General features: G+C 44.7%; 1 protein-coding gene across 1 annotated transcript in view; it reads left to right on the top strand.

The window, feature by feature from the left end:
- The window catches only part of VIL1 (villin 1), a 57759-nt gene that overhangs the window by 18557 nt on the left and 13942 nt on the right, over positions 1-25260 (top strand). Inside the window, exons 2-10 of the mRNA XM_060262549.1 lie at positions 7381-7524; positions 11138-11243; positions 11409-11483; positions 14029-14225; positions 15904-16016; positions 16547-16653; positions 18170-18372; positions 22980-23058; positions 23805-23903. Coding sequence (XP_060118532.1) covers positions 7397-7524; positions 11138-11243; positions 11409-11483; positions 14029-14225; positions 15904-16016; positions 16547-16653; positions 18170-18372; positions 22980-23058; positions 23805-23903 — 1107 coding nt within the window. The 5' untranslated portion in view covers positions 7381-7396. The remainder of the gene's footprint in view (positions 1-7380; positions 7525-11137; positions 11244-11408; positions 11484-14028; positions 14226-15903; positions 16017-16546; positions 16654-18169; positions 18373-22979; positions 23059-23804; positions 23904-25260) is intronic.

Raw genomic sequence — 25260 nt, 5'->3', positions numbered from 1 at the left:
AATGTAGGCAGGTCCTGGTGTCAAGACGTGGAACTTCAAATAGAGACGGATCATTCTGTTGCAAAATTAATCCATTTATTTGAGAACGAACAGTCAAGCAGAAAGGCAGATTGAGTTTGATACTGGGCCAAGACTGAAGCTGGCCTTTTCTACAATTCGAAAGTAGGAAACAATACAGCCCTTTTCACACCCCCGGAGACAATCCGGTCTTCCCAGGGCCTTATCTCTCTTTCTCAGGGAAGAGGGACCTTGGAGATGTTAACTTCAAAGCCGCAGCTGGCTTTCTCGACCGAGTGTGATATTTTACTCCTTGTGGTTACAATATGCTTGGGGAAAGGCACTTGCTACATTTCTCAGGGTTAGTAAAGCAGAGGCTACATCAAAGTACATCATGGCGTTAGTCATGTCAAGTAACTCTATTCTACAATTCAGTTTCAGCAAGTTACACGTCTGACACCTGGGGGATAGATATGGTGCTAGCCGCCTGATCTCCCAAAGATAACAAAAGGCAGATCTGGCAACCATTGTGATCTGGGCCTCCATGGAAAGGCAGGCATCCAAGGTCACTCCCAAGCTCTTCACCTGTTGGGCAGGCACCAATGTGGTACCGTCCAAAGCTGGGAGCTGGATGCCCATACCCGCCCCCCCTAATTCAGGTACAGGACCTCCGTATGGATTCAGCTTTAGTCGGCTCTGTTGTAACCACCCAGCCACGGCTCCCAATGCCTCGGACAACTGGTCAGGGGTGGCGACTGGCCGGCCACTCATCAACAGATAGAGCTGGGTGTCATCAGTGTACTGGTGGATAGTGAGGTCCTTCTCTCCTTTTAAGTGTTATTCCTTGTCTGTCTCCAGATTGCTACTCTGAGGGTAATTTCCCCCTTCTTGGAAGCGCCACATTCAGTCTCACCCTCTTTCTCAGCGATGTAGTTAAGAACCTATCTTTGTCTCTCCTCTTTCCTATCAAGTTTGTTAATTCCTAAATAAGCCTTTCTTTGCCCATTAATCAGGTTGTGCACTATTGCTGCGTTAATTACTCCGTGAACAGGGGCTATGGTGACCCAGATTAAGTGTATCTCTGATTAAAGGTGGAAAGATTGGCATGAACAAAGGAACAAAGATGGCAACCTCCTGTAGTGCACAGCATGGTCACTTGAAAGATGATAAAAAGTATCATGATTTTGAGCAAAGTCTGAATTTGAGATAGAATTATGTTACAAATGATGAACATGTTATTGCTGAAATGTATAAACTCTTGTTGAAATTTGAAATTGAGAAAGGAGGAGAAGAAGAAAAAGAAATTGTATACCTGCCCTTCACTACCTGAAGAAGTCTCAGAGAGGCTTACAATCTCCTTTCCCTTCCCATCCCCACAACAGACACCCTGTGAGATAAGTGGGTCTGAGAGAACTCTCCAAGAACTGCTCTTGAGCAGAACAACTCTGAGAGAGTTATGACTGACCCAAAGTCACTCCAGCAGGTGCATTTGGAGGAGTGGGGAATCAAACACGGTTCTCCCAGATAAGAGTCCATGCACTTAACCACTACATCAAACTGGCTATCATATGTGGACAAAGGGTTTGAAGTTTACTTTAAGCTATAATCTTAAGAAGAGCAGCAAGTTGTAAGCCACCCTGAGCCCGCCTAGCAGGATAGGGCAGGGTATAAATCACAAATTAAATTAAATTAAGTATTGTTGGTATATTTCTCCAAAGAAATTATCTAGAATGTACAAAGGTATTTATAGTTTATGTTGAAAATGTAATTGTCAGGAAGGGGCATTTTATCACATGTGGTAACTTGTAAGAAAGCCAAAAAAATTTGAACACAAATATTAATATATTAATTAATTAATTAAATATTATATGAATATAAACTAAGACATAACTGGAACTAGAGACCCTCTTGTTAGGACTAATGATTGGAAAGAAACCATGGAACTCTATTTCTATGTATGACTATGGCAGCAAGAATATTATACACAGAAATGAAAATGTCTGATTATACCTACAATAGAAGAATAGTTGAGATGCTGGACCTTGCAGCAATAGCTAAACTTAGGCCCTGTTCACACAGCATGTTGAGTCCGTATTAAGCTGACCAGGTTCTGTTCCGAATATCTTTGTTCTGGATATTATCGATCAGACTGCCATACTGCAATTCGAATCACTCCGTGGTGAAACCATCTTCTGCCGTCCACACGACGGCACCATGCAGTTCTTTTTTTCTCCACTATTGTGCACATGCGTGCATTATGCGCATGCGTGCATTATGAACATGTGCGCACGATGTGCATATGTCCACATGCACATAGGTTAAAATATTATGTGGTTATGCGCATATCGCTAAGCAGTAAAAAAAAATGGCGACTGTAAACCGGATGTCTGAGGCTCCTTTTGCTCTGGGACAGCCTTCAGACATCCGGAAGTTGGTTAATATCGCAGCAGAACTATCCAGACAGAGAAAACTACGAGGTGAAACCGGAGAACTCAAAAAACACTGCAAAGGAGCAGGTAACAAAATAATCTGGTTCCGAGAAGGATTGGGGGGGGGGGGCTACCGGGAGGCAGATGTTGCTGTCTGATCAGCCACTTTAAATCCGGAAGGAAACAGCAGCGACACCTGATTATACTGTGCGTCTGAACAGGACCTTACTGTGTTGGTTAGAGAAAAGACAATTAGCTTGCTTATTACAGATTTAAAAACCATTATAGACTTTTTGCAGGATGTTGATGGTTTGTGGTTTTGATGCATAAGATATTAACATCCAAAAAAGAGTTAATTATTCTACATATAGAGCAAGGGAAGCTTTGTAATCAAACTTATATTTGTTGTATAGAAAACTGGAAGCCTTCTATTTTATGTATTTTTCTTTTATCTCTCTTTTATTTTCTCAATAAAAACTTAACATATAGCAACAGGATTATGGGACATTATCCAGGATGCCCAACCAGGGGAAGATAACCCAGCAAAGCAGAGAATCTGGGACTTCAGCAATGAAAAGGAAAGAGGGGCCAAAATCAATGGTTTGGCAGCTGATAGAAATGTGTTAATGCAGATGCCAACAGTCAAAGCTGTGTGGTGTGAGCTGGAAAGGCTGCATGTAAATTCCTCATTAAAGAGCCAGCTTTATCTACAAAAGAAACATTTCAGTACTAAGATGAAAGAAGGCGGTAGTTTATGTCATTATCTGGATGAGATTCTTGGATTGGCTGAGTAGTTGAGGAGTTTAGGAAAGGAAATGGTTGATCAAGATCTGATTGTGTTACTATTAATAAGCCAGCCAAAGTCATATCAAAATATAATGTCTCTGATTTAATCTAAGAGTAGTCTGTCCCTCACAGTAGTTATAAATCAGCTGGAGGAAACATCCAAATACAGACAATGTGAAAAGTCTGACAGAATTTAAACCAAATGCTGATGAGATGGCTTCAGGGCTTTTTTTGAGCAGGAATGCACAGGAATGCAGTTCTGGCTGGTTTGGTGTCAGGGGGTGTGGCCTAATATGCAAATGAGTTCCTGCTGGGCTTTTTTGTAGAAAAAAAGCTTTGAATGTAAATAGCTTTGCATGTAAATAACAAAGGTGGGATCTTTTGTCACCTCTCTGGGAAGCCAGGCCACATTAAGAGGAATGCCTTTAAACAAAGAGATACCTTTCTCAGAGAAAGAAAAAGGGGAAACTCCAAACAGCTGTCATTAAAGAAATGTTTTATATTAACCCAAGAAGCCACAAAAAGTCATATTTGGTATCTGGACAGTGCCAGCATAACCTACATGTGTGCTCATAAAGATTTCTTCAAAACGTGATATGAAGAAAAGAAAGAGTCATTAAGTGTTGCAGATAAATGGAAGTTATTGGCTCAGGAATCATAAAATGTAAACTCCCTTGCAGAGAGAGCTAAGACATTCTCGTTAAAGACCGCCTCTGTGTTCCAGAATTGGCAAATAATCTTATTTCTGTGAGAGTACTCGCAAAGAAAGGCATGATTCCATCTTTTGGAGAAAAATGCTATATCAGACAGAAGGGACAGTTAATTGCAACTGGCAGAAGTGCATCAGGATTTATATGCTCTTGAGCAATGTTTCCTCTAAGGTGAGTTAGTGTGAGCTAGCCCACAATTTTTTAGCCTCTAGCTCATATATTTTTGTCTTAGCTCAGGAAGGATGGCCCCAAAGCAAGCTAATTTATGAAGCAGCCATATTGCTCACTCACAACTTCAATGCCAGTAGCTTACAAAGCAGAACTTTTGCTCACAAGACTCCATAGCTTAGAGGGAGTATTGCTCCTAAGACTTGCTTGCAGAAAGCAAACTTTACCAAACATTGTGATCACAAGAATTGCACATGGCTATGGCACAGATGGTTGGGCCACGGAGACAATTGTGCAATTGGCCAACTTGAAAGCCAGAATTTAACTAAAGGCATGCAGATGAGCAAATGCTGTTGAAGGAAAAGTGAATGGGGCGAGACTTATCTTTAACAAAAGGCTGAGACAAACTAGACACAGCAACCCCTACAGCTGATATACAGTGATGTTTGTGGACAAAGGAAAACTCAACCCCAAGTGGGGATAAATATGAACTGACTTTTATTGATGACTGTCACGACTCAGGGGGGTCTTACCAATTGCTGCCACCACTCTGGGTTAAGGGTCTCCCTTGAGAAGGCCCAGAGTACCCTCCCAAGCCCTTCGGGCCTCTTGTAACATAGGCCAAATAATAGGCGTGAGGACCAGGCAGAATGAACAACAACAAAGAGGTTTATTTTAAAGTCAGTGCCATATAAACAACCAAGGTGCAGAAAACAGTAAAAGGTGAAGGGAAAATAAACAAAAGTCCTAATGCGTCTGAACTTATAGTCCCTAAACTACTAACCAGCACTCACCCCTTCCCAGCTAAGCCTTCCTCCAGCTCAGCCTTCCAGGGAAAGAACACCCATTTCCTGGCCTTGGCCTTTATATATTCTCTTCCCATGCCCCACCCCTCTCTGGGCCTGTTTCCCTCCAAAACCCTCGCTACGCCATCAGAGGGACAGAAGGGATCCTGGGAGATATAGGCTTTTCCCAGTAACTCCTAAGCAGGCTTCCCTGGGGCCTGCAGGCCTCACTAGGCCCAGGATGATGACAATGACTTTTCAAGATATACTGTGACCTACCTAATTAAAGAGAAAAGTCAAGTGCTGGGAAACTTTAAAGCTTATGTGGCAATGGTCAGTAACAGATTTCAAAGAAAGCCACTAGCAATCCACACTGATAATGGAGGAGAATACGTGGGACACGAAATGAAGAATTATTTGGTTGAACAAGGAATAGAGCCTCAGCTTACATTCCCATACTCTCCAGAGTAGAGTGGTGTAGCAGAAAGGAAACATCACTCTCTCACTGAATTGTACAGATGTATGCTCCTTGAGGCAGAGCTACCTGACAAGTATTGGGGAGAAGCAATCAACATTGCTACCTACCTGCAAAACAGATTACCTTCTGTGGAGAAACACCATCTTAGAGTGTTGGTGCTTCATTGGCAGGGATCAGTAAATTCCCCAGCAGGCTTTGTAGCCTCCCTCCAACCCCCCCTCCCTTCCAGAGCCAAACCAACAACTCTAGGGGGAAAGCCTCCTAGAGAGGCAGGAAGTTCTTTTGTTCTTGGCATGTGCTAGGAGGAGGAGTTTTTCAGTTCTCAGCTGCAGCTCGAAGGGAGAGGTTGCCAGTGGGAGAGCTCCTGCCTGTGCGTGCGGCCTATTCAAAAGAGAATGAGGCCTCCAGGCAGTAAGACAAAGTAAGTCATCCAAAAGGGCAGGGCATGTTTAGATCAGGGCCAGCAGGAGGCGTTTATAATCAACTTTTCTTTGTTATACTGGTTGCTGTACGGGTGCTGTGCTGTGCTAATTTTGTAAATGCAACTGTTTTTGGTTTGTTTTTCTTTTCCTATCTTTTTTTCTTGTAAATAAATAGTTTTTCTGTTTTAAATGCTGGCAGTCAATCTCTGTACCACATAGATCCCCAAACCGCTTTAGACCACGCTGTGTTAAGAAGGGGGCCCCGGGGAAGGGGGAAGGCATGCAGTTGGATAAGGTGCCAATCCTCCAGGGGTGCCCCAAAGAAGCGCTGAGGTCTCTGTGAAACCCAAGTGCAGGGTGGCAGAGGACCTGGAGGCCTGGCCTCATAGCGGGAGAGGGGGATTGGGAGTCCTGTTCCTCTCAATCTGAACCCCGGGACTGAGCAGGTGGTGGCAGCGCGCCCAAGGGGCAGGAGGAGAAATAGCTCCCTCCAGGAGTTGGCGACTCAATAGGGAGCTGACGGGACCGGGTCTCAAGGCAGAATCGGGCCGGTTCCGCCACACCTTCTAAAGGTGCAAGTAGTACACTATTTGAACTGTGGTATGGGCACAAACCCAGACTGAATCATCTCAAAGTGTTTGGATCAAAGGCCTGCAGTTACATTCCTAAAGAAAAGCGGACACACAGCACATTTGCAAAGACATGTAGAAAAACAGTCTTTATGTCCAGATGCTCCACATGCATCTTCCTTGCTGCTGCTATGCTCAAAAGCATTCTTATTGAAGCAGCTTTTCTGCATGTTTCTGCTTCTTCTGCAGGTTTTCTTGCTATTTCTTCCTGTGTGGGATCCTTTGTCACCTCCATCACGGGAAGCCAGGCCCATCATTCCATATGCCATTGCATATTGTTGTGACAATCCCCTTGTTTTTGTAACTGATATTTGAGGTCCATGTTCAAAGCCCTAATGTGTTATTTATCTGCAAAATCATCTGCTGGACTGTTGATATGGATCAGGCCCATAGAGCTGGAGAAGGTGGGATTTCCCTCCATGCGAAAGCTTATCATGTCTCCAATAGTTTTTGATCATGCTGCTCTTAGTTCCTAAGACAGAAAAGATCTGGTGTCTGCGTTTGCGCCCGTCTTTTTCTGAACTGGTTAAAAGTTGGGGGCATTTTTGTTGAGAGAAATGATGCGGCAGCCATTTCACCACTACAGCTACACTCTAGTTCACACCATCTTCGCTGGTCTCCCTCTGCTTTTAGATTGGGAAAATCAGTTGGAAATATATATAAATATATAATAATATACACAGTCCAATCCTATGTAATGTTATTCTAGTCCAAGTCCACAGAAATATATAGGCTTAGAACTGTAGTAATTATATTCAGGATAGAACTGCGCACATGTCCCTGTCTCCATATGGAATGGTGAGTGATGAATCGTGCAAGCCTTTGTTATGAGACTGCACTCCGACTGCATGCCAGGCATTTTTCTACCCAAGGGCACAACTCAGGTGCACACAGAGTGGCATCAACTGATATGGGTAATGTGCCCTTGAGTGAGCAGGGGAACCTCAGTTTATTCTGCCTGGTCTTCCCTTCCTAGATACTTCTGCCCTTATATGGAGAAGGCAGGTGGCATTCAGCACAGAGGGAAGGAGGGAACAAAGGTCATCCCTGAACTTGCTTTATTCAGGTACGGTCTGTCTCTGAGGTGCTGTGTACCTACCAAGCAGACGCCTCAAATAAGGTAAGCAGTTGGTTTTGGGAGGTCTTCAGAACTTGCCTCTGGCACTAAATCATTTTGTATGATGGAAGGGGAGGGTGGCATCTTGGCACAGATCTATGCTTCTTCTTGCTATAGCCCAGGGCTAAACACTCAAGGCTATCTTCTCCTATGTGAAGGCAAATAATATGCTTCCTCCTCACAATAAGCCAAGGTGGCTGTTATAAAACGGTCTGGATGTTATTTCAAAATGCGGGGGATGAGGAGAGTCTTCATAACTCTAGTGAAGACGGGATCTTGTTCCTGAGGCTGCGCTGGTACAAATACTCTTTGTTTCCAGCTTTACCCTTGTGTAGATTTTCATGTTGTTTGGTTAGGGTTTTTTTCTACTCTTCCTAAGCCAGAGCGAAGCAAAATCACCTGTTGTCGTCTGCTTGATTCTTGACCTTGACTGCTCAGTGAAAGCTGCTGGCTTAACAGAAATGCCCCACCGTAAAGTTTGCGGAACCAACAAATGCTTTCGGCAGCTGCAGGGCAGAGATTGATTCAGGAAGGGAAATTGAGACATTGCAAAGGGGAAATCCAAGCAGGCTGGAGAGAATAGCTAAACTCAGGAGGAATGAATGAACAAGGCATTCTTCAAACTGAGCTGTCGCCAGAGCCCTAAGGAAAACCACTCCGAGGGCTGCCAGTCTTCTGATTAAAAGGAATTGCCAGAGCATTAGATGGAGCAACGAGAAGTGATGACATTCCTCTTCAATTGGAAATGTCATAGCTGGGCATCCTTTTCCCCTACCATTGTGTTTAGTATGATAGCGCACTGCTGATCTTCAAAGGACAACCCTGCATTTATGCACGTCCCCCCCATCCCAGCACCTGACTGCACTTTCAGGCAGCCCCACTTACTATCTTGGCCCTCTGGGCATTCAACTGTCAATGGATCACAGGCTCCCTGCAGCCTCACTTACGTGGCATCACAGCCTCAGCTCAACAGCCCTCGGTGTGTCCCAGATCAGTGGTCAGTGCTAAGTCTCATGTAGCCTCAAATCCTATCCTCCCACCTTGTCACAATCAGGCAGGGACATGTGTTCCAGTTGTGATCGCATCAAATAGATGTTTATTTAACTTGAGCCAAATCACCATGCGAAACTTGTTTCCTTCTGTTCCCATATGGGGAGTTTTCACTATAGAAACATTAAAAGGAAAAAAAAATGCAATTCAGATACTTGTAGACATTCTCTTTCTCTTTCATAATCTATGTCTACAAACCTGAGAAATGCAAGATTTGTATTTAATAATAATTATTCTGCCTCACACACGATCCTGGGTTAGAGAAGGGTGAGAAAGCTGGCAGAATATTTCTTTGTTCTTCAATTCTACAATTTTTAACAAACTAAAAGCAGTATTTTTGTGAATGAGTCGGATAAATGAAACCATATTGTACCAAGTCAGTCCTTTGGTTCATCTGGCCCAATATTGCCTACTCTGATGGGCAGTGGTCCTCTGGGTGCTCCAGCATAAGTCCGTGTCCAAATACCTTTATTGGCATAAAAATAAAAGTACAACATGCCAAACTGACAGAGAATTTCAGTTATAAAATCAGTCAAACATCAAAGAAAGCTAATCTTTTGCTCCCTGATCGTTATGGCAGCCAAAAGGTACTTTGCAGGGAAAGATATCTATGGATGGACAAATGCTTTACAAACCAAAGATCTCAAGTTCAGTCCCCAGTTAACAGAAGCCCAGGAATCAGGAAAGGAGTTGTGTTGGACTTTTGCTGCCATTCTTGGAGTCCAACACATGTAACATGTCCCCAAGAGTCTTATCCATGTGTCTAACTATCTCTGCTTCCCTAGGTCAGTCACCTTGGTCTCAAGGGTGCAAACATGTTCCCTGAGAGCCAGGAACTCCTTGCACCTAGCACACATCCATGACTTCTGTCCAGCTGGCCGATAATCATACGTGTTGCATTCCGTGAATAGCCTCCAATCCTCTGCTCAGAGAGGGTATACAGTCCTCTGCTGGCACTCTACCTTCATATTTTTTTCCTTTTTTAAATCCCTTTTAAAAAATAAATTTCCTATTTATGTCAATCTGTTTGTGGAAAGTGTGCTTACTCTTTTAGGAGTGTGGAGAGACTTGTGCCCTGGCTTCCTCCTCCTGCTGCTGAACTTACACATCTGCTAAACTCACCTGTTCATTCCCTTGTTCCAGACACTGGAGCTTGGACACTTTGGCTCCTGACAACCTGGAATATTTGTGAACAAAAAGACATATATATTTTAAAAAAAACCTTTGGTAATGTATTGTTAAAAGGGAACTGATTCCAAACTTTCCAACACTTGAAGTAGAAGGACAGGCAAAATAACTATACAAGTTGGTCCAATATAAATATGAGAGTGCAGCTATGAAAGAAAAAAGTTAAAGAAATTGTCTTTCTCTCTCATTGTTCCCATGCTTCTTCCCTTTCTCAGTTTATTTCTTTTGTCCCATTCTCTTTCCCAGGAATTTCTCCCTCCCCCTGTTATGAATGTGCTGCCTTCTTGCCCTAGTAGCCCTATGTTTCATAGATGCCAAGCAGAGACATGAGTTATTTCTCCTGCGCAGATAAATCCTTTCCTGAGCATCTGTCTGTAGTTTATTCACTGTGTTAACTTTTCTTGCACAAGTGTAAAGGATTCATGGTATCTCCTTTATTTCTATAAAAAGAACCCAGCACAGTTTTGCCATGGATTTTGTTTACGGCATGTGATAATAGTAGCTAAGATTTTTAGCAAACAAAGCACCTTTAAATTTAATGCAAACAGTCAAGAAAGTGTTTGAAAAGTTCTAACTCTCAACCAGTAGCCCATTATTAAATCTCATACTGGGTAGAAACTTTTGGACCACTCACGGGGAGCCAAGCAGTCCGATTAAGCCAGTTCAGCCTCAGCTAATTGAGACTCAAGAGCTATACCCTCACCTGGACAGCCCAGGCAAGCCAGATCTAAGCAGATCTAAGCAGGGTGAGTTCTAGCAATTACTTGGATGGGAGACTTCCTTGTAATACCAGCAGCTGGGAGGCAGGGGCCGTATTTATTCAGCTATCTCCCTGAATATCCTCCAGACCCCCAGTAAGGGTCAGTCACGAGAGGTCACCATGACTTCCAGGTGCACACGCACACACACACAAAACAACCCTAAAGTCCTACAGGGATATCTGGTTGGGCCACAGCATGAAACAGGCTGCTGGTCTGATCTAGCAGGACTCTTCTTATGTTCTTATGTTAAGACGTCCTTGCACAGTCTTCTCTTGCAGACTAGATTTAGCAGAGTTCTAAACCATAGCAGTAAGAGCTATCAACCATTCCCTCTTTTGCATATATTTAAGAATATTATTGCAATGAATGCAAATAGTAAAATATTCCCATTTTCTTAGTGGTGCTCAGATAGCAGGAATGGGGGCAGGGAAAAAGACTGGGGAAACAGTTAGATTTGTGTCCAGTAACATCTTAAAGACCAACCAACAAGACTTTCGGGTTGTAAGCTTTCAAGAGGCTGGGGCAGTAACCTAGAGCTCTGTTATTCCAGGGTTTTTCAGTTGCTGGCTGTTAGGTATTGCTTGTAATAATGCTGTTATGACCTCTTCCATCCCTAGTGCCAGATCCCTTCATAAAGGGCTGATCACTATGCCAGAACTCAATGCAAAAGTCACCAAGACACTGAACAAAACCACACCTGGACTCCAGATATGGAGAATTGAGGTAGGCACCATTCGCGTGTCTGTCTGTAATGCTCAGGGTGGAAGAAACCACCATTTATAGATGAGGACAGATTTTGAAAGATGAAAAGAGATGTGGCAGGCTCTTTATGTAAGTGATGGATCATCTGCATGTAGCCTACTAATGTTTTCTCACCTTCCCTTCCAGAACATGGAGATGGTGCCTGTACCACCCAAAGCATATGGGAACTTCTATGAAGGGGATGCTTATGTGCTTCTCTCGGTAAAGGGAGTTTAGAATGGGGGTGGGGGTAGGACTCCAGTTATTGATGGGATAGGACAACTGCACAGAAAAAAAAAATCTTGGCAGCCTGGCAAAACAGCCATTGAAGGATTTCCTGTCTCATGGGTTGGTGGGTTGTATTGGGGGTGGGGGTGGGTGCGGTGTTCACAGCTGAAGAAGACAGTTCTCTTGAACTACTAGGAACATTTGTGTTTGACTAGGAACAAAGACACGAATGGGAATATTTCTCAAGCTGCCCACATTGCCTCCTTAAATGGATGGCTATGACTCTAGAGACCAGAGTCTTACCTGCAATACTTTGGTTTTATAACTTGTGTCTATTGCTTATCACAACCAATACTTCTTCCCAGTAGTTCTGACTATCTTATATATGGCTGCCAGGTAGACAGCTTACAGGCCTATGTTTCCTTCAGCAATAGAATCACATCATGTCCCTGTATATTACAAGGGAGGGATGGTGGCTCAGTGGTAGAGCATCTGCTTGGGAAGCAGAAGGTCCCAGGTTCAATCCCTGGCATCTCCAAAAAAGGGTCCAGGCAAATAGGTGTGAAAAGAAAACCTCAGCTTGAGACCCTGGAGAGCCGCTGCCAGTCTGAGAAGACAATACTGATTTTGATGGACCAAAGTTCTGATTCAGTATAAGGCAGCTTCATATGTTTTTAAATCTAGATTTCCTAAACAGTTGTCATTGACAATTAGGATGTGACATTTTGCATTTTTATTAATAATTGTATTGATTTAATATTGGCTCATGTCACCTGATATTGACTAGATGCTTGTTTTATTCGGGATAAAACCTATTTTGATAGCTGAATGGGTAGAACTGATTTATTGTCGCTCTTTTGAGAACAGATCTATTGTAGCAGCTAAGAAATGGATCAGTTCATCAGGAAGTTGTTAGTTCAAATTTTGCTTCTGCCGTGAATTCTTCAGGTGGTCTTAGGCAAGCAACTCTCTCTCTCTAAAACCACCATCTGCAATGCAGGGATAATAATCCTAAATCCTGACCTACCTGCCTTATTGTAATAATAATAAACAAGATAATGTATGAGAAGTGCTTTGAATGCTCCAGTACTAGATAAATCCTAAGCATTTTTATTTTTCTGGTTATGTATTTTTGAATTTTGTTACATTTCAGAAGTCTTTTTATATTCTAATATACCTGTTGTTTTTATTTTTTTAATTACTGTTTTTGCATTTAATGTTTATTGGAAGCTGCGTGAAGGCTTTATTTGATCAAAAGGTAACGTAGAAATCTAACAATAAATATTTCATACTGCACTCTGTACATACTTCCTATCTGCATTGAGCCTTTATCTTGTTGCATTTTACAAGTTTTATATATCTGGAAACCGGCATACAGATTAGAGATTGCTTTGTAAGGAATGGATAAAAGAAAATGAGTGAGCGGAATTGTTAGATCAAAACAGAAGTCCTTGCAAGAGCCCTCGGGTTGCCAAGTCCAACTCCAGAAATATCTGGGGACTTTGGGGGTGGAGCCAGGAGACACTGGGGTGGAGCAAGGGGGAGGGGGGGAAATAGCGCCGGGGAGTGTGGCGAGCCGCCCCGTCTCGGAGCAGGCGACGCCGCTGCGCAGCTGCCGCCTCTTCGCCGCTCGCCGTGGCTGCTCTTCCGAGATGGGCTTAGGCTGGGCCCATCTCGGAGGAGCAGCTGCGATGGAATCGGAGCGGGGGGGTGGAGGCGGGCCGGGGGCGTGGCGAGCCGCGAGTCCAGGTCCTAGAAGGGCCCAGATTTGCGGCTCGCCATGCTCCTGGCCTGCCTCCACCCTCCCCTTCTCTGGTTTTGCCTCGGAGGCAGGGCGGGCGATGCCGCTGCACAGCTGCCGCCTCTTCTCCGCTCGCCGTGGCTGCTCCTCCGAGATGGGCTCAGCCTGGGCCCATCTTGGAGGAGCAGCTGCGGTGGGCAGGGAGGGGGCGGCAGCAGCGCGTCGTCGTCGCCCGCTCCAGGATGGGGCGGCTCGCCATGCTCCTTGGCGCCGTTTCCCCCTCCCCCCGCTTCCGTTTTTTTGGGGAGCGGGGGAAGAGGCTGGAAATCCTGGGGTCCCCCGCCAGGGCGGGAGGGTTGGGAAGCCTAAAGAGCCCTGCTCTTCTGCATCTTGTAAACAGGATAATTGCTGCAAGCTTGCAAATTGGTGTAGATCAATAAAAGAAAAAGGTACCAGATAGCCTCGAAATATGGCAGTGCTAATTTTCTCGATCTCCTCTGCTTTTTGGCAATCAGATTACCTTTATTTTCAGCCAAGATCAGACATCCAAGACTTCTAGGGCTACTGATGTTGACTTTAATGGTGTACAAGGAAATAATTTTTTTAAGGTCGAACTGGGGGTCGGCACAGATATATTCTTTGAATGGATAATAATAGATGATTGTGACCAGGCTAGCTGTATGGGTAAATCAGTCAAGTAGCCCTACTTTTACTGAGCACAGTAGAGCAAGGATAAGTCTGGAGTACTGGGGACAAGCATGGCTCTGGCCTGCTAAGTGCCTTCTTTTTCCGACACAGACACGTAAGACTGGGAGCAGCTTCTCCTATGACATCCACTACTGGCTGGGCAACTCATCATCTCTGGATGAGCAGGGTGCAGCTGCCATCTACAGTACCCAGATGGATGATCACCTAGGTGGGGTAGCAGTACAGCACCGGGAGGTCCAAGGCTATGAAAGTGAGGTCTTCCGGGGCTACTTCAGAAATGGTCTCATGTAAGTAAGGCTGCTGTGCAAATTAACTTATTGATCTGAGCAAAATCATAGCATCGTTTTTCTTCCAAGAACGAGCTCACATTTTTTATTTAGCAATTGTGTGCTATAAATACTCAGAGAAACACACCAGGAAGCCCTTAGCTGTGACTCTCTGTTGCATGTATGTATAGAAACTCATGTCCTACCATTCACACTACAGTACAGGAAACAAGTGCTATCTTCTTGGCATCTAAACAGTAATGGCCTCTGGACACACAGCCATCTTGCCCACCCTACCCCCCTACCCCCAATGGTGACTAGTGGGGAGCTGGCAGCCCTACTTTGAGCAGCATATTTAGGAAACAGGGTGCATTACATTAAATATGTCTAGGGCTGCCAACTCCAATTCAAGAAATATCTGGGGACTTTGGGGGTGGAGCCAGGAGACTTTGGGGGTGGAGCCAAGATCAAGGCTGTGACAAGCATCATTGAACTCCAAAGGGAGTGCTGGCCATCACATTTAAAGGGACAGCACACCTTTTCAATTCCTTCCTTCCATAGGAAATAATGAAGGATAGGGGCACCTTCTTTTGGGGCTCATAGAATTGGACCCCCTGGTCCAATCTTTTTGAAACTTTGGGGGTATTTTGGGGGGAGGTACTAGATGCTATACTGAAAATTTGGTGCCTCTACCCCAAAAAACACCCCCCCCAGGGTCCCAGATACCCACGGATCAATTCTCCATTATTTTCTATGAGAATAAATCTCATTGGGAATAATAGAGTTCCCTGCAGACATTTCCCTCCCCTCCCCCCGCTTTCTGATGACCCTGAAGCGGGGGGGAAGGCCTCCAAACCGGGGGATCCCCTGCCCCCACCTGGGGATTGGCAATCCTAAATATGTCATAAAATAAGCAGTTCATCAATGTCTGAAGTTGGTACTGCATTGGATGGGGCTAGCTTGGCCATTTGGGGGCCTTACAAGAGTCTGACTGCCAACCAAAGCTATCTTTAAACACTGAGGGCTTTTTAGGCCTAGTTAGGTGGTCCGGGAAGGCAAAATGCAAGCTCTGCTGGGTGGGGTGGGAGGGAAACACTTTCTGGGGTAGGAGGAACTTTGACTGCTGGAATAAGGTTGCCAATCCCCAGGTGGGGGCAGGGGACCCCCCGGTTTGGAGGCCCTCCCCCCCGCTTCAGGGTCATCAGAAAGCAAGGGGAGGGGAGGGAAATGTCTGCTGGGAACTCTGTTATTCCCTATGGAGATTTATTCCCATAGGAAATCACGGAGAATTGATCCGCGGGTATCTGGGGCTCTGGGGGGGCCTGTTCTTTGGAGTAGAGGCACCAAATTTTCAGTATAGCATCTAGTGCCTCTTCCCAAAATACCCCCCAAGTTTCAAAAAGATTGGACCAGGGGGTCCAATTCTATGAGCCCCAAAAGAAGGTGCCCCTATCCTTCATTATTTCCTATGGAAGAAAGGCATTGAAAAGGTGTGCCGTCCCTTTAAATGTGATGGCCGGAACTCCCTTTGGAGTTCAATGATGCTTGTCACAGCCTTGATCTTGGCTCCACCCCTAATGTCTCCTGGCTCCACCCCCAAAGTCCCCAGATATTTCTTGAATTGGACTTGGCAACCCTATGTTGGAAAGTTCGTGCTCCCCACTACTGTGCAAGCTTTGGCACTGTTTTCCTTCTGCAGATATAAGAAAGGGGGAGTGGCCTCAGGAATGAAACACGTGGAGACCAATACGTACAATGTGCAACGGCTGCTGATGGTCAAGGGCAAGAAGAACGTGGTGGCTGCAGAGGTGGGTCACAGGTGGAAGAGAAGGGTAGCGATTTAACTCTTCACAAAATCTGCTGGTAAGGTTGCCAACTCTAGGCTGAGAAATTCCTGAAGATTTTGTGGTAGAGTCTGGGGAGGGTGGAGTTTGGGGGAAGGGTTATAATGTCACAGAGTTTCTCCTCCAAAGTGGCCATTTTCTCCAGGGGAATTGATCTCTGTAGCCTAGATATCAGCTGTAATTCTAGGATATCTCCCTGGAGCTTGGCAACCATATCTGGTCATTCCAGACGGAGCTCTGAGATGCATTTAGCACTTACAGCTGATTTGTAAAGCCACAGATTTAGCCAAATACTCTGTCCAGATTATTACTTGCAGAACTATCTTGCATTTTGAGAGATGTAAAAGCATTTGTTTTCTAGCGGCACTGATGCAATATGCATCCTATTCCCCACCATGTGATTCTACCCCTTTTCAGTACTGCACATAGAATAGATGCCCTGTATTTAAAGAGAGAGACACCATTTACCCCAGTCATTCTGCTTCTCCTCATAGGTAGAGATGAGCTGGAGCAGTTTCAACCAAGGTGATGTGTTTCTGCTGGACCTGGGGAAGCTCATCATCCAATGGAATGGTCCTGAGAGCAACCGAATGGAGCGTCTGAAGGTAGGAGAGGATGCTAGGGGCAGAGAGGAGTTACAAAAACTGGGTACACTTGAGCAGTGCTGGAAGTGGTGAAGTCCATCATCCAGAGAATGAAGGTTTTGGAATACCCACTTTCTATAATGGGACAAAGTCTCCTTCTAGCATCCATCCTGCTGTCAAAGCCAGCATCAGCAAATTGTTGGTGGTTACTGAGGTCCAAGAGTCTCAAGAAAGCTCACCAACAATCCATGACCCCTGCAGCATAGTAGCAACAGTTGTTGTCATTTGTCCTCCTGTTGGGTGGTAGTGACAGAACAGAGCATCCCATACTGAGACCAAGAGGTACTGTAGTTAGGGTAGGACTGGGTTTAGTTCCTCATTTGTTCATGCGGAAAACCAAGTGGCCTTGTGGTAGTCATTCTGAGTCTAATTTACTTCACAGGGTTGCTTTAAGGATTAAATTGAGGATGGGTTAAATGCCCTGAGCACCTTGGAGCAGGACACATCAAAGACATACAAAAGCGGTTGTCTGATCCTAGTGGTGACTAAAACAAGAAGGCTGCCGCATTCTATATAGAACAGGATTCTTAAAGGGGAAAAGGGCAAGTTCTGCAAGGAAATGGAAGGAGACATTCACTCTCTTTTCAACAATTAAAAACTTGTCAGAGAGGTTTGTCATTAAGATCACTGGAATGAAGAAGAAGATGATGATGATATTGGATTTATATCCCGCCCTCCACTCCAAAGAGTCTCAGAGCGGCTCACAATCTCCTTTCCCTTCCTCCCCCACAACAGACACCCTGTGAGGTGGGTGGGGCTGGAGAGGGCTCTCCCAGCAGCTGCCCTTTCAAGGACAGCCTCTGCCAGAGCTATGGCTGACCCAAGGCCATGCCAACAGGTGCAAGTGGAGGAGTGGGGAATCAAACCCGGTTCTCCCAGATAAGAGTCCGCACACTTAACCACTACACCAAACTGGCTCTCCACACCAAATGGTCAGGCATGAGGGGTTACTACTGACACTTGGCTCATCTTTCAGTTGCAGGACTATGTACCAAGCAATGCAGGAAACAGAGAGCATGGTAGCCATGTTCTGCTGTCTCCTTCAGGTGTGCTCTTCCATTCAGCACATGGGCAATTGCTTCTCTGGCAGGGAGGGAAGAGAGCTGCAAAATGGAGGGATGGAGGAGAAGGAGCTATGAAATGGGGGAAGGGAAAAAGGAAGGGTGCTGTGATGGGGTGGGGAGTATGGAAGCCTTGCACCTGAAAACCCACCAATAACTGCAACTGTCCTTGTTGGCAAACCTGCAGTGAAATCCTAAACAGAATTACACCCTTCTAAGTTCAATGAAGGAGATGTGCTTCGAAGGGTGTGTTTAGGACAGCAGTGCTAAACTCACAGGTATTCACAGTGCAAACCCTCTCACCAGAAGGCCTAAATATAGTCATTATGTTCTCTGATCTGTGGACCCTCCAAAGTTAAGCCAATCTACTAGCAACCTTCTGACACTAATTTATGGTTGTGGCCTGTTCATCACAGGGGATGAATGTAGCCAAGGATATCCGGGATCATGAGCGTGGAGGGCGAGCACAGATAGGTGTGGTGGATGGCGAGGCTGAAGCAGCTTCACCTGGGCTGATGAAAGTCTTGACCTATGTGCTGGGGCCGAAGAAGGAAATCCAGCCATCCATCCCAGATGCTGTGGTGGACCAGAAGCTGAAAACTTCTCTGAAGCTCTACCAGTGAGTGATTTATTTGTATAAATAAGGAGTTACCCCAAAAGACCAGCACAACCACGTTTAACTTTAAAAGGGGTAAATTCTCTGAGATGAGGAGGCATGTGAAGAGGAAACTGAAAGAAACGGTAAATACAGTCAAAACCCTTGGGGAAGCTTGGAGGCTATTTAAAACTACAATCCTAGAAGCTCAGATAAAATATATACCACAAGTTAGGAAAGGCACAAACAGGTATAAGAAAAGGCCTGCCTGGTTAACAAACAAAGTAATGGAAGCTGTAAAAGGTAAGGAGGACTCCTTTAAGCGGTGGAAAGCTAGTCCAAGTGAGATTAATAAAAGGGAACACAGGCAATGGCAAATCAAATGCAAGACTGTGATCAGGCAGGCAAAAAGGGACTATGAGGAGCATACTGCAAAAAACATAAAGACCAACGATGAAAATTTCTTCAAATATATTAGAAGCAGAAAACCAGCCAGGGAGGAAGTGGGGCCCTTGGATGACCAAGGGGTAAAAGGATTACTGAAGGAGGATAGGGAAATGGCTAAGAAGCTGAATACATTTTTTGCCTCAGTCGTCACTGTGGAAGATGAGAAGTGTTTGCCCACTCCAGAACCACTAATTTTGGAAGGGGTGTTGAAAGACCTGAGTCAAATTGAGGTGACAAGAGAGGAGGTCCTACAACTGATTGACGAATTAAAACTAATGTCACCAGGTCCGGATATACATCCAAGAGTTCTGAAAAAAATCAAAATTGAACTTGTGGATCTCTTGAAAAAAATATGTAATCTTTCATTGAAATCTGCCTCCGTTCCTGAGGACTGGAAGGTAGCAAATGTCACTCCCATCTTTAAAAAGAGTTCCAGAGGAGATCCAGGAAATTACAGGCCAGTCAGTCTGACTTCAATACCGGGAAAGTTGGTAGAAAGCATTATCAAGGACAGAATGAGTAGGCACATTGATGAACACAAGTTATTGAGGAAGTCTCAGCATGGGTTCTGTAAGGGAAGATCTTGCTTCACTAACCTGTAACAGTTCTTTGAGGGGGTGAACAAACATGTGGACAAAGGGGACCCAATAGATGTTGTTTTCCTTGACTTTCAGAAAGCTTTTGATAAAGTTCCTCATCGAAGGCTCCTTAGTAAGCTCGAGAGTCATGGAGGAAAAGGACAGGTCCTCTTGTGGATCAAAAACTGGCTAATTAATAGGAAGCAGAGACTGAGTATAAATGGGCAGTCTTCACAGTGGAGGACGGTAAGCAGTGGGGTGCCGCAGGGCTCAGTACTGGGTCCATGCTCTTTAACTTGTTCATTAATTATCTGGAGTTGGGAGTAAGCAGTGAAGTGGCCAAGTTTGCAGATAATAAATTTGCAGAACACTAAATTGTTCAGGGTGGTGAGAACCAGAAAGGATTGTGAGGCATTCCAAAGGGATCTATTAAGACTGGGTGAGTGGGCGTTAGCGTGGCAGATGAGGTTCAATGTGGCCAAGTACTAAGTAATGCACATTGGGGCCAAGAATCCAGGCTACAAATACAAGTTGATGGGTTGTGAACTGGCAGAGACTGACCAAGAGAGAGATCTTGGGGTCATGGTAGATAACTCACTGAAAATGTCAAGACAGTGTGTGATTGCAATAAAAAAGGCCAACGCCATGCTGGGAATTATTAGGAAGGGAATTGAAAACAAATCAGCTGGTATCATAATCCCCCTGTATAAATCAATGGTGTGGTCTCATTTGGAATACTGTGTACAATTCTGGTCACCGCACCTCAAAAAAAATATTATAGCTTTCAAAAAAGTGCAGAAAAGGGCAACTAGAATGATTAAAGGTTTGGAACACTTTCCCTATGAAGAAAGGTTAAAACGCTTGGGGCTCTTTAGCTTGGAGAAACATCGACTGCGGGGCGACATGATAGAGGTTTACGAGATTATGCAAGGGATGGAGAAAGTAGAGAAAGAAGTACTTTTTCTCCCTTTCTCACAATACAAGAAGTCGTGGGCATTCGATGAAATTGCTGAGCAGTCGGGTTAAAATGGATAAAAGGAAGTACTTCTTCACCCAAAGGGTGATTAACATGTGGAATTCACTGCCACAGGAGGTGGTGGCAGCTACAAGCATAGCCGGCTTTAAGAGGGGATTGGATAAATATATGGAGCAGAGGTCCATCAGTGGCTATTAGCCATGGTGTGTGTGTGTATATATATATGTGTGTGTGTGTGTGTATACACACACACACAGGCCACTGTGTGACACAGAGTGTTTGGATGGGCCATTGGCCTGATCCAACATGGCTTCTCTTATGTTGGCTCTGTGGTACTGGGGACTAAAATGAGGCCAGGAGGCTGTTTGGAGAGCTGAGAGCACAGTTGCAAGGGAGAGGAGCAAATATCTGTGAAAAGCAGGGAGATTGGTAGGTTGGAAAATCTTTAGACATCCAGACAACTGCTAGGTGTCAAGGCCGGATCTAGGGGTGGGGACAGAAGAGGGTGCTTGCCCCATGCGCCAACGAAGGGGGGGGGGCGCCAGATTGGGTATGGAGTCCATTGTATTCTATGGGACCATAAGATAGAATGACCCATAGGGGGTGTCATTTCTTAATTTTGCCCCCCCCCCTCAAAAAACATGCAGATCCAGTCCTGTTAGGTGTATATATTGGTTAAGCGAACAAAAGTTCTGTGTAAAGGAAACTCCATTTCTGTTGTTAGAATACATTAAGCAAACAAGACATTTGTAGTGAATTCCTTAATTGGTGCAATTTTGATTATGGCATTTGATAGGGTTGCCAGCTTTGGGCTTAGAAATCCCTGAGGATTTGAAAGTGGAGCCTGGAAGGGCAGGGTTTAGGGAGGGGAGGGACCATAATGCCATACAGCCCACTCTCCAAGCCAGCCATTTTTTCCCAGGGGAGCTAATTTTCATCTTCTGGAGATCATCTGTGATTCCAGGAGATCTCTAGGACCTACCTGTAGATTGGCAACCCTATATATTTGAGTGTGGGATGGTTGTTACTTGTGTGTGAACTTGGAATGATTTGACAAGGACTCTGATGGCAGACTGCACAATAGAAAGGATTGGGGACCAAGGAGAAAGGTTCAGGCAGGGCTTTTTTTTGAGCAGGAACGCAGTTCAGGCTGACTTGGTGTCAGGGTGTGTGGCCTAATATGCAAATGAGTTCCCGCTGGGCTTTTTCTACCAAAAAGCCCTGGGTACGGGTACTGTGGATGCAAAAACAAAACACCAAAAAAACTCAAAAGGGAAGAAACCCTAATGATTGACTCCTTGGTTTTCTCCTATAAGTATTTCTCCGCAAGCACAAAATCAATCAATCAGTTCATCAAAGCATTTATACCCAGTACTTCAGTCAGATTCCAATAATCCAAGTAAAAATAAATAGATTAGAAGTTTAAAAATAAAATTAAACAGCAGCTTGAACACTACATAAAATGCAGCTCATTAAAAGCAATATAAGATTCAATTAAATAATGTAGCCCAAACTATTGGGCTGTCCCCCTAATTCCTGGAAACTTTAGCTGAATCACAAATTTTGGGTACTGAGAGGTACTGCAATAGGTAAAAATCCCATACTTAAGAGAAGGCCTTTACATCACCAAATCTTGATACGATTGGAAGATCTTCTTTATCTAGTTCTACAGGAAACACCAATTTACGCTAAAAGAGATATGGAATCAAATTTTAAGACCAGAAGGGGTCTTTTTGGTGCTGTATGAGATATGTTCTTACTCTCCACTTTTGACGTGATATTTTCTCTTTGACTCTTATTTTCTCTGATCTCTCTTCTCTCACTGTTTTCTCTCCCTTTTCCCTTCTCTTCTGCCATCTTGGATACTGAAGATGGAAATAGCTTATCTTAGGTCTTCTGTTCACTGTTTTGTTATTTGGTAAAAGGAAAAATAAATACAAATTGTAAAAATAATCAAGAAGATTGTAAAAATAATCAAGAATTAAAGATTTGTTTGGGATCAAGAGGGCAAAAAGCAGGGAGAACACACACGCATACATGTGAAAACACGAAGCTGCCTTACACTGAATCAGATCATCAGCCCATTGAGGCCAGTAATGTTTATTCAGACTGGCAGCAGCTCTCCAGGGTCTTAGGCTGAGGTCCCTCCTACCTGATCCTTTAGTTGGAGATGCCAGGGATAGAACTCGTGACTTGCTGCATGCCTTCTCCGATTCAACAAAAAACTGGTAGATATGTTTTCCCCTGGCACTTTACATTCAACAAAGTTGGAACCAAGTGTTTTGGTTTCATGCTTTTCCACTCCAGACCTTTCAAAATAGCGAACAGGCAAACTGGGGTTTACCACTATTGACTGCAAGTGTGATGCAGAATTTCTTCACACAAGAACAGGAGGAAGTTAAAGAAGTACAAGTCATTTATTCACATTCCCTGGTATAATTTAATCATATGACAACTTCTTGAGAACTTCCTGAGAGGAAGACCAAATCTGAACCACGGTGTGTATATACTCACTGTGCACAGTCTCAGTCTCTACAATGCAGCTTTTTTGATCAACATCTCAATGAAATGAGAACTTTAACATCACTTTGGAACTATGTCCCTGATACTGTCCTGTCTGTTCCTCACAGTGTGTCTGATGTAGAGGGGAACCTGCTCATCCAGGAAGTTGCTACCCGGCCCCTTACCCAGGACCTCCTGAACCATGAGGCAAGTGGCTTCCTTCAAGAAAGGGCTCCGCTGCTGCAATCCAGCAGACAAAATTTTGCACAGGGTGGGTAGGAGGATCAAGGAGAAGAGGAACAGCAAACCATAACTCAATCTACACAATTGTGTCCCATTTTCCCATTGCCACCCTAAAATGAGAAGCACAAAGGAATGGCAGTGGCAAGGGGTTGTTTAAGACAGTCTGACATAGGGTTGCCAAGTCCAATTCCAGAAATATCTGGGGACTTTGGGGGTGGAGCCAGGAGACACTGGGGTGGAGCTAGGAGCAAGGGTGTGACAAGCACAATTGAACTCCAAAGGGAGTTCTGTCCATCACAATTAAAGGGACCTCACAACTTTTTAAATGCCTTCCTTCCCTCCACTCTCCCCTTCTCCGATTCCACCCCAGAGGCGGAGCGGGCGATGCTGCTGCACTGCTGCCGCCTCTTCCCCGCCCCACCGCAGCCGCTCTTCCGAGATGGGCCCAACCTGAGTCCATCTTGGAGGAGCAGCCACGGTGAAGCAGAGATGAGGCGGCAGCTGCGCAGCGGCGTCGCCCGCTCCAAGATGGGGCGGCTCGCCACGCTCCTTGGTGCCATTTCCCCCCTCCCCCCGCTTCCATTTTTTTGGGGAGCGGGGGAAGAGGCTGGAAATCCTGGGGTCCCCCGCCAGGGCGAGAGGGTTGGGAAGCCTAGTCTGACAGCTGCTTTCTAACAAAACCTTTTCTGGATCGGTTTCCTTCTTCGCAGGAGTGCTACATCTTAGACCAGTGCGGTGTAAGGATCTATGTCTGGAAGGGCAGGAACTGTAGCAAGGAAGAGAAACAGGAAGCCATGACACGGGCCCTGGTAAGTGAGAGCTTGGCAGAGGGGTATGGAAGCATTGTCCTTTGCTTTGGGGTGGAGGAAAAGCTTGACCCATTCAGTTTTGTACTTGGCAAGGAATAATTGCAGGACAAGAGAACCCTTTGGAGCTTTGGGGAGAGTCTCTGCATTCCTTGCAGTCTGTTGCTTGAAAGGGACACTGCATGTCGCGCTTCTAGGCAGGGCTTTTTTGGTTTTGCTCTTTGTCAGAAGCTAAACATTGAGTCTTCAGTTTCGTACAAGTTTCTGTATCTGCGTACTACATTTTTCTCATTAAAATGCATACGCGGTGTATCAATTGCATGCAAATTGCATGCAAAGTGTGTACATGTAAATGGCATACAAATTCTGCAAAACGAACAAAAGAATCATCAATGACAGACAGACAAAAATGAGACAGACCAGCTGATTCCCATGACAAAATAAAGAATTAATAAATAATATAATAAAATAAAGAATTAAAGAGAAACAAAAATGGCGATATTGTATTATCCACGGGAATAACAACCTATGAATCACTAACTCTGTGGCTTAGTGTTTCATGCATAATGTCCCAGGTTCAATCCCCAGCATCTCCAGTTAAAAGGACCAAGTGGTAGCTGATATGAATGACCTCAGCCTGTGGTCAGCCACTGCCATTCTCAATAGACAATACCAACCTTGATGAGCGAATTGTCTGATTCAATATAAAGCAGCGTCATATGCCGATTCAATATAAAGCAGCGTCATATACAAGCAGCGTTTTTTCCTGGACATCTGGATACTGGGAAAAGTACTGATAGGGGTACTTCTATGTAACATTTCAGGTCAGGAAAATGGTGTAGGGGGAGGCTTCAACACCCCAACCCCTCATGCAACAGTCCCAATTGGAATTGTACTCCAGTCGCCTAATTTTGCAAGAATTTTTTTCCATGGAGCTTTCAGTATCTCGTATAGTTGAGTCCTTGCCCAACAGTAGACTTGCAACAAGAACTAGCGTAATGTGCTGTTCCAAAGTCAGGGTTACAGTGACCATCTAAAATCTCAAGCCTACTTTTTATGTTGAGTAAGCATGTCTGCAATCTTGGTAGGCAGAACAAGGTAATATTTCTCTCTCTCTCTCTCAAGCAGAATATCATCATAAAATGAAGACATACATATAATACCCTAGAATTCATCTTTGGCCGGTTTGGTGTAGTGGTTAAGTGTGCGGACTCTTATCTGGGAGAACCGGGTTTGATTCCCCACTCCTCCACTTGCACCTGCTAGCATGGCCTTGGGTCAGCCATAGCTCTGGCAGAGGTTGTCCTTGAAAGGGCAGCTGCTGTGAGAGCCCTCTCCAGCCCCACCCACCTCACAGGGT

Source organism: Heteronotia binoei, chromosome 21 (genome assembly GCF_032191835.1).
Source record: "Heteronotia binoei isolate CCM8104 ecotype False Entrance Well chromosome 21, APGP_CSIRO_Hbin_v1, whole genome shotgun sequence".
In the NCBI taxonomy this organism is placed as follows: Eukaryota; Metazoa; Chordata; class Lepidosauria; order Squamata; family Gekkonidae; genus Heteronotia; species Heteronotia binoei.
The sequence above is the reverse complement of the archived record's forward strand: the minus strand, read 5'-3'. Positions and strand labels throughout refer to the sequence as shown.